Below are 10,648 nucleotides of genomic sequence, written 5' to 3' on the forward strand. Positions count from 1 at the left end.
TCAACCAAAATTATCTATCCAGCCAAGCCCATCCAACGCAACCCCCTTTCTGCCACCCCAGCAGTTTATCACCATAAATCAACACCAACCACCAACAACCACTAGGTGAAAAAATAAGATTGGCACCGCCCTAAGGCCACCATCAACCGCAATTTTCCCTATGAAAACCTTACCAATGTTTGTAGAACGGGAAAAGGAGAGAGAAGATGCAAGTGATTTACGAGAGGAGAGAGGAATGGGGAGGGGGACGGGATCGGAGAAGGAGGAGATGAAGTGAAAGGCGTTGAAGGAGGAGGAGATGCGGTAGATGGTGGGGGAGCGAATTGGGATGTAGGTGGGTCAGGGGGTGGAGGTGGGCGAGTGGTATGGGTGCCGTAGTTGGGAGGGGAAGGAGGTGGGCTGTTGAGGTGGTGGTGATGTGGCTGCGACGAGGTGGTTGGTCCATGGTGGTTTGAGGGAAGAGAGAGATAGGGGGTGGTGGTTGTGGTTGAGGTTTAGGTGAATGATGGTGACAATAATTAAATTAAACAAATAAAAATTTAATTGTCTCAAACAAAAAAAAAAATAAAATAAAAATAACCAGTATTACAAGTTGTAGGTAAGAGAGACTAATTTGAGAAAAACTCCTTATAGTTGGGATAATTTGGATTTAAAACTTAGGGCTTGTTCATATTTATTTAATTTCAGTTCAGTTCCGCTCCAATCAGTTCAGTTCAGTTCAACTCTTAATTTCCTTCTAGCTCTCATAAAATATTCATTTCAGCTTAGTTCAGTTCAGCTCCAATTAGTTCAGTTTAATTTAGTTCAGCTCCAATCAGTTCAGTTCAATAAATATGAACAGACCCTTAGTTGTGATTTAAATAAAAAGATAGTTAATAGTTTGGATTATTTTTATTAATTTTTCCTCATTATTAGTATAATAATAATAATTATTATTATTATTATGATAATAATAATAAATATGATAATAATAAACAAGCATACAGGATAAGGATTGATAACAATTTATACTTATTAATAGAGACCTTTGAGAGAAGGCTCAATGACAAGATAAACTTGGTACCACCCATTTTGTGTAGGGTGAACTGTATCCCAAAAGAATGCTACACTAGGCTTATCACATACTGTGTATTTGGCTTGATCGCCATCGTTGCTCCCACAACCGAAATCGCCTGAAACACCTTGGCAACATGGCTGCAACAAGTTACCGTAGTCCAAATTTCCTGCACCATGGTATTACGGTCATAGTTAAGTTATAGACTTATAGTTAAGTAATCCTTGGAGCCAAAGTATGCACTAATTTCAAAAAGAAATAACAAAAGCAAATGTTATCCCTTATCAGTTAAAAAGGAGCAAGATTAGAAGTAAATTAGTTTATTCAAGCAACAGTGACGTAAAATAATAATGTGGAGGAATGATGCAATTATGGCCACACAAAGTGTCATACCATTACTTGATACACTACAACTTGTGTTCTTTAACATGACATAATAGGCTATGATTTTTTCGAGTTTACCATTTAATGGACTAAAATGAGTACGTTTTATATAATGTACAGAGTGCCAAAAAAGACAGTGATTTAAATGAGATTCAATCACAAGTGTTGTTACTAAAGTAATTGAACCGTCCTTGAGACTTCATAAGATAGCTAACATCCTCTATGACGACTAATTGTAATTTGTGTGGCATAACATAAATATAAATGCTAACAATATGATAATTCTAAACTTAATGCATGTGTTAGATGTGTAAACAAGAATACGGTTAAGTATGATGAAAGGGAATGTTTAAGCGTATGGAAGAATTAAAGACCTTTATGAGATTTGTGTTTCTGCAATGCTGATAAGAATGCACCATAGAGGTCCAAGGTAAAGAACACGCCGGATTCGTTGGATGTTTTGTTCGATATCGTCTTTAAACTTGCTTGCAGTAACTGATTGTGAGTTAAGGAGATGTCGTTTATACCTTGGGTACAGTTCTTGTATCCTGAGAATAATGTAATAGCAGGTAAACATCCTAAAGGCTCCATTGCTGTGACAGCTATCTTTGGTACGCCTAAATTGTGAATGCGTTGAAGATCTAAGATCAACTGGTTAACAACAGACTTTGTGAAGTCTGTCAAATTCTGTAATCACAAATGTAGAAGTAAAACATTAGTTATATATAAGTGAAGTGAAAGCTTAATTAGATAAGCAGTTTAGTTACAATAACAATAATAATTTAAAAGGCAGGGCGGTTGAGTTAAAAATTGAGGTAACATTGATTGTGTTACATACTTACAGTAATATTTAAGAAAATGTTATACACAGTCTTTACTGTAACATATAATCAATAAATACACACTTAAAAATCGTATAACGATAGGAAATCATAATAATATAGACACTAATTACCCTGATTTACGTGTGTTTTTGTCATGAATTCCTAATTTTGTACAGTTTTTAAAAGTGTATTTTACAGCTTATATATATTCCTTAGGACAACATACAGCATTAGACAACATAAAATTGCTAGAAAAAAGTATTAGTTGGATGAACTCAACAACACAAACTTTAAGTGCAGCAATGAAAATCACCAACTTTAAATGACATAGATGTTTTTCAGTGGCAATTAAAAGATTCCACCGGGCTTCTTTCATTTTTTATTTAATCTAAATATAATTCAATTATAAAATAATTTAATCTAATTCAATCAAAGCAGATTTGTTGTAAAATAAATTGATATCGATTTAAATAAATTACTGAACATAGCCCTAGTGTAAAACATGAACATGTGGCTAGGGCTCTTGCAGGAAATTCCCCCCATTATTGAGACATTACGGTAGAAAATTGGTGATGCGCAAATGCGTATAAATGGGTGTTAGGTACGGATGTCAGCGGGGCAGGTCAAGTAGGAGATGAGGCGGTGATGGGTCTCGGTTTGGCAGGTGATGAGGCGGGGATGGGGATAAAAACCATACCCGTCATGGGTGATGGGGCGGGGGTGGATTTTAAGTTGAATCCGCCCCATTCCCGCCCCACTTCGTACCTGCCCCGTCCCCACCTCATACCCCCACATTTATATATTTTTAAAAGCAAAATTATATACTATTTTATAAAAATAATTACGTGAAATAAAATATGAATTATAATACTTTGTAATACATACACTTATATTATAAACAAAAATGTGTGTAATATTAAGAATTTTTATTATTATTATAATCGTATTAATTATGTAGGATTGTGTATTCGAGAGACGGGGATTAGGTGGGTCTTGGGTGGGCGGGTCTTTGGTGGGGATTAGGTGGGTACGGATACCCAAATGGGGGGTGGGGCAGGGATGGTTTTGGAGTTATACCCGCTGAGGCGGGGATGGGGATGAATGTTGGACCCGTCGCAGGGATGGGGATGGGGATAGGGATGAAAATGTTAGGTGGGGCTGGAGGTGGGAAGACCAACATACGCCCCGTCCCGCCCTATTGACATCCCTAGTGTTAGGCTTTCATTATTCTTGTTGATTTATGGGTTGGTGAGATGATAATTTACTTTCTATAGTTGGTAATCTTGGTATTTATGCATTAACATACATGACGTGTGTAGGTCAATAGGTCATCAGATGTGCATCACAAATGGAATGTAGGATCTTTTATCAAAATGGCTAATTTTACAAAAGTATAAACCAAAACGGCTAATTATAAATTTTAATTCCAAAACTACCTAAATTATTGATTTGAAAGGAAATTACTTACTTCTTATTTTTCTTTTAACCGGTTTGGTTCACTTCATGGTTTTTTTTTTTCAATTGGTTTATTTAAATTTTTTTTATTTTTTGGGAGGGGGGGATTATAATGCCATAGTTTAAAACATCCCATTAATTTGAAAAATAACATTCAACATAATATATTTGCAACTATTTTCAAATTTAGCTAGTTTTTGAATTAAATTTTAAAATTAGCTGTTTTGGTAAATACTTTTATCAAACTAGCCGTTTCAGTAAAAAGATCATGAAATATAAGTGCATTGTATTTATTTTAAACCAAAATGTATTAGTTGAAATTAATGTTCAAAATTAGTGGTGGTCCTTAAATTTTAAGGACATGAACTATGAAGAATTTTTTAGTGGGTCATAGTAGACTACTAGATGAAGCCAGTGCGATGCACACTATTTAAAGGGGAGTTTTTTTAAACTCGGGAAAAAACTCTTTTTTAAATATATACTTCCTCCGTTTTCTTTTACTTGCAACACTTCCCTAAAAAGGAAATGTCACAATACTTGCAACACACTATAAAAGGAAAGAGACTTTAGGGAAAAAAATATACTATTTCCCTTATTTAAAGCACATGGCCCACTAAATTACACTTTTAACAACCACTCATCCCATGTTAAAGTGCATTATATCATGTGAACCCCACATTTCTTAAATACCGTGAAAAAGTGTGTGTTGCATCTAAAAGAAAACGGAGGAAGTATATTAGATTATATTCAGTTTTTAAGTTATCGTATACGTTTAAAAGTCAAGTTATCTTCATCTATTTGTTACATATGTCCGATCACGGTCTTCATCTAAATGCTACATATACATAATAGATTCATGTAAAATCAATTGAGTTTATTATTAGATTTATTACTCCCGAATTTAATTTATTATATATATATATATTATATATTATTGTTATGAATGAATCTTATTATAGTTGTAAATCAAATATGAGTATAACTTAACCCACTTAACCTTGAACTTACATTCCAAAGTATAAAAAATTAGGATGGGGTTTTTAAAACTAGATTAACCGACAAAACCGTTCACCAAACTAACAAATGGAGTAGTAGTCCATCAATATTTTAAGGACAATACCAATGCAAGTATACAAAACTAATCAAAAAATGTGGATTAAATAAAATAAGTATTTAACCAAACAAAAAAATAGAGTTAATTAGGTGAACCACTAACCTGTTGAGAGCCATGCTTGAGGTAGTTAGAATAGTCGTTGCCAGCAAGAGAGACAAGAGCAACAGAATTAAGGAGGTCATTTTTGGTATAAAGTTTATCTTGAGTAATAACATTTTCGAACAAATTGATTTGGGAAGTCATGTTTGGTTGAGAAATATCCGTGTCGAATACTCCAGTTCCTCCATATGCAAAATTCATACCAAATTGTAACTCACTTGAACCACCTTTTGAATTTCTTTGCTCGTATGGTATTGGTGATGTTATGTTCAAGTATGATGCTGTGTCATATTATCAAACAACGTCCATCAACTATGAGAAATGTTTCATCAAAATATAACAACTACTTGTTAATTTAAAAATGTCAAAAGCACACCCGACCCGACCCAATTTGAAACTATCCCGAAAAATATCAAATTCGGATTTCGACTCGCGTGGAAAAAATAATTTAGCATGACTCGATTTTTAAATTTGACCCAACCCGACTTCACCGAAACCAATCCAATCATCCGAATTGACAACTCTATTTGTTATTACACTTAAACGCTACTTTTCGAATTAATGGAAAGGTGGTTTCACTTTATAATGTATATGAGTTACTCCTACTATCATCAATTGGTTTTAGTATGAATCCTTCGTTGGCCGTCTTTGTGGACCAAACTCTCCTTCTTATTCGAATTGCCTAGGCTCATTTCATATTGTTTCATAATTTAACACATATTGATTGGTGAAACCATTTTTTTTTTTTTTGGTAGGTCAGATGAAGGGCCGCAACCCCTTACGGGCCAATTCGACCAGTTAGACAAAACCACTTTACCTAACTGGTCTTATCCCACATTTTCACTATTTCGTTTTTGTTATACGAATTACGGAAGTGTTTACTCTGCACCGCTACATTTTGCATTATTGCCCTTATACAGAGTATTTAAGTCAAGGGTGTTAATAAGCCGATCGAGCTAAGACGGCGTAGCCTAGGTAGGATCGGCTCGAGCTTGAAGTTCATTGAGCCAGGAAAATTTAAGCACAGCTTGACTAAAGGCTCAGGACTCGATCAAGGCTTGTCAAGCCCAAAATCAGTCGGCAAGGTACAAATGGTGCTCAAAGCCATTGTTTCAAAGACAATCAAGTCTTGCCTTTATAACTCTAACATTTTGATGACTTATTCCTATCTTTCAATGTGGATATATTTTCTTTCTCATTCTTGTACTAATTGTTATCTAACATAAATAACAACAAAAACCATAACATAAACAACAACAAAAACCATGAATGAAAGCTCTAAAACTCAACGACCTCAGCTAAAAGTAAATAGGAGTTTTGAAAATTAATTTTAGTTGCTAAGTCCTAAATATGAAACAAAGTTTACGTAAGTAATTGATTTATTACAAAAAAAAAAAATAAATAAATAAAATAAAATAAAATAAAATAATAATAATAATAATAATAATAATAATAATAATAATAATAATATAATAATAATAATAATAATACAAAAAAAAAAAAAAAAAAAAATCGAACTTGTTCACGAGCAGAGTCAATGATACTTCATGCTTGGCTCATGAAGATCTAGAGCAGAATTTGAGTTCAAGTTGAGTCGAATTGAGTCATGCCTATATCAAGCTTTTATTGATCAGACGAGTCTCAGAATAGTTCACGAGCATACTCAGCCCGTTAACACCCCTAATTTAAATCATGCATTATACTTCAATTCATCTATTTGATTTCTTTTATTTGCTTGCAACTTATACTCGAGACACGCATTTTTATGAGATAATTAGAAAAGTAAATGAACGAGTTTATCAAAATAATTTTAAGACTAGCTAGAAATATGAATTTGTTGGGTAACATCTGAAAAGTATTTTGTCATCTTAATTATGATAAAAATAATAATAATAATAATAAAATAAAAAATTAGGTGTTGTACAAGAAACAAATTCTCTTTATACATATACTGCTGAATAACATTTGGAATTCTATTCCATTAGATAGACGCGAGAAATTGAAAAATCAGACCTGTCATGTTATCTTTTAAAATCTAAATAGAATCTTACCAATCAAAAATATTTTAATTTGATTATTTAATCAATCAGGATGTGAGGTTGATAACCCTGGTACGGTCAGTGGATCATAAACATGTGAGAAAAGGAGGGGAAATAATGAAATATGAGTGCATAGGCCTTAAGAGGTTGTCCTTAAATAATTGCAGTGAATTGCATGCGTTGTTTCAAGTCCTTCCAGCATGCATCTAATATCTAAGCATAATAATTGATGAATGCCTTAAAGCCTGCTGGAATTTATCACTACTCCCTCATCAAAAAATTTAATTTTGTTCTTCTAGAATCTAGACTTATTCTTAGTCAACCCACCCTCAATTCTCGTGCAACTATTCCCTTAACTATATAATGTGTTGCATGAACTAATAAAGATAAGTGGGTAAAAGGATATCCGGAATAACCGAGTTAGGTTGAGTCAAGGGTTTTCAAGCTAGTTAATAAATAGGTTAGATTTGGATTAAAGGTTTATTAATCCGTTCAATAATCAACACGATCTATTTTTGTTTTGAGCTTAAAATTACTAGGTGAATAAATACATACTCATACAACTATGATTTATTATGTAGAAATGAAAAGAGGAGTACGACTTAATTTGATTGTACTCCTGGAGTCCTAGGCTCCTAGCTAGCATTCAATATAAATATATGTACATATCAAAGTAGTATCTTTTATCAAATATTTCCTGATTGTATGTCATTAATAATTTGGTTGATACTCCATATAAATAAAGATCTAGTAAATCTGTAGAATCGCCGAATCATCTTTGTACAATGTACTCCGTAATTCTTAGTTCCTTTTCATTATTTAAATTACGCAAAAATGATATATTCCACTTGAATGATTACGTTAATTATTAACTGGGAGCCTTAGGATATATTTTGTCGTCATTTTCATATCTTTATATTTGAATTTATATTTTTTGGTGTTCAGAGAGCCATAAGGGTGATGTGAGAATCGATCCAAGGTCTCCTGGAACCGGAAGAGCTTTAATCACTTGAGCTACCCTTTACTTTATATTTGAATTAATATTAGAAGAAAATGGTCAAAAAGCATAAAGATTAAAAAAGACAATCGAGATCCTAAAAAAGGGAAACCCTTAATCCAACTCATAGTGTTTCTAATATTAGTGGTCCACAATAAATTAACACCAAATCTATTTTAGAGTTTGTAAGAGAATAAGGAATACTCCGTAGGAAGGAATAGAATTCCGTCAACTTATTAGTTACTCCGTATGACATACACTATTACCAACTTATTACCATTCTTCTTATCTTTGTTTTATAGTATATCTTATTTAGGATCGAAGTTAAGGAAAATTTTAGGAGACCGTTGTCTCATCAAGAAATGAAGGATGAATCGTAAATTATCAAATTCTCGTTATTCTGTGGCTAGTCATATAGCAAAATTAGTTACCCCGTAGAAGCCTTACAGAACAAAATATACTACCTCCGTTACAGGTTATGTGCAACGATTAGACATTTTCCCTTTCTGCTTTATGTCAAATCGTTGCACGTAACCTATAACGGAGGTAGTATATAGAAATAAAATTAAACTAAGTTTATAAATTGAAGTACAAGTGTTTGAAAATAACTTACCAATATAATCAGTAAGAATCCGACCATCAGAAAAGCGACCGGAAGGGTTACCGGGATAAGTGATACCATAAGGTTTTTTCCAAGAGCTTGCAACCGTCTGTTTCCAGTTTCCGGTATCCGCATAAGAATCACCAAACACAAACAATTTCTTACTTGAAACTGTTTTATGTTTATATCTGCTTTGCACCAATCCTATCAAATAGTTTAACCACCAAAACATCATTCAACCAATTGAATTAAATATCGAAATATTGAAATGTCATGTAACAGTATTAACGTGGCTATTAATTTCGGACAAAAGGAGTATGATAAGGATGCAAACCTGCGGACGACGGGGTTACGAGGTAGGACAAAAGAATTAGGGAGAGAAGAAATGAAACAATCTTGAATGTCTTCATATTTTTAGAAATGTTAGATGAAAGCATTAGATATGTGATATTTATGTATGAAATTGTCAGCTATTATGGAAATTTATGTAAATGTGATATGAGAAGATGTACAATATTAGGCAGTAAATGATACGTATGATTTAGTTGCCACGTTTAGTTTAGAAAAAAGGGGTGTGTTCATTGAAACCATCGGAATGTAAATGGATTGGACTGCTTGATATGTGGGCCGTGAATACATACTATACAAAAATTTGAGTCTGTTCACAGCTGTGCCACATAAAATTTTATATCTCATAATTTGTTTATTTTTTTTTTTTATTTTTATTTATTTATTTTTTTTTTATACAACTGTACATGAATCTAATATATATATATATATATATATATATATATAGGGGAGTTTTTCTCCGAGTTTTTAGAGAGCCACGTAGGATTTAATTTTCTTAGCGCGCCATGTAAGATTCTAAATTTAAGTTGTAACCAATTAAATAAGAGATTATTAATTTCTTTTGCAATCAAATAATTCAAATGCCACGTAAGTAAAATTGGCGAATGAGATTTTAAAGTATAAATTAATTAAATATAAAATATAATCTTTTAAGATTAGGAAATTTATCTAATATTTTAAAATTAATATAATAACAATTTTAACCACATTAATATGAAAAATATTTTTTTAAAAAAATACTAACAAACTGTGCATCGCACGGGCCGAGTTTTTAGAGAGCCACATAGGATTTAATTTTCTTAACACGCCATGTAGGATTATAAATTTTAGTTTTAGCCAATTAAATAAGAGATTATTGATTTCTTTTAGAATTAAATAATTCAAATGCCACGTAAGCAAATTTGGTTAATGAGATTTTTAAATTTAAATTAATTATATATAAAATATTATCTTTTGATAGTAGGAATTTTATCTAAATATATAAAAAGAAAAAAAAATTATGTTAAAAAATTCAAACAAACCGTGCATCGCACGGGCTTCATCTAGTATATATATATATATAAAGGGGAGTTTTTTCCAGAGTTTTTAGAGAGCCACGTAGGATCTAATTTTCTTAGCGCCATGTAGGATTATAAATCTTAGTGATAGCCAATTAAATAAGAGATTATTAATTTTTTAGAATTAAATAATTCAAATGCCACGTAAGCAAAATTGGCGAATGAGATTTTTAAGTTTAAAATAATTTAATATTAAATATTATCTTTTAATATTAGGAATTTTTTCTAAATATATAACAAATTTTAGCTCATAGATAAAAAAAAAATATAAATAAAAATAAAATTAAATTAAACAAACCGTGCATCGCACGGGATTCATCTAGTGTTATCTATGGGTGACTAAAATTAGGTCGTACGACCGTACTTGCTTAGCTGTTTAGGTCTGTTCAACGTATAGTTTACCAAATTATATGAAAACCTGTAACGATTAATTATATGACTAAAATTCGGCGTCGTCACCTGAGGACGTTCCGACCGGGCCGACCGTTCGAGGTGGGATGGGTGGTGGGACATACGAGTTTGGCTCGTCGTCGCAGCAGCCTTTGCAGCCCCAGCCTCTTTTTGTCGGGTTTCAGGGTGAGGTTAGGTGGCCTGGCCCTGAGTTGCAGTTCGCGCCGCCTGGTGGTTCAGGGGACGATGATGGACATACACCACGGAGTAGGACATTTTTCGATA

At 32.8% G+C, this 10,648-nt stretch overlaps 1 protein-coding gene across 1 annotated transcript; it reads right to left on the minus strand.

Moving 5' to 3' along the window:
• Window positions 1-1,014: 1,014 nt before the first annotated feature.
• LOC145604052 (GDSL esterase/lipase At5g03610-like) lies at window positions 1,015-9,055 on the minus strand. The gene is made up of 5 exons (XM_081660005.1): window positions 8,902-9,055; window positions 8,580-8,771; window positions 4,934-5,211; window positions 1,813-2,125; window positions 1,015-1,223 (listed from the first exon to the last, which is right to left on the minus strand). Exons 1-5 carry the CDS (start codon window positions 9,002-9,004, stop codon window positions 1,015-1,017), a joined length of 1,095 nt encoding a protein of 364 aa, XP_081516131.1. The 5' UTR covers window positions 9,005-9,055.
• Between the last annotated feature and the right edge of the window lie 1,593 nt (window positions 9,056-10,648).

The sequence above is a fragment of the Chenopodium album genome, chromosome 22 (genome assembly GCF_948465745.1).
Source record: "Chenopodium album chromosome 22, dcCheAlbu1.1, whole genome shotgun sequence".
NCBI classification, from domain to species: domain Eukaryota; kingdom Viridiplantae; phylum Streptophyta; class Magnoliopsida; order Caryophyllales; family Amaranthaceae; genus Chenopodium; species Chenopodium album.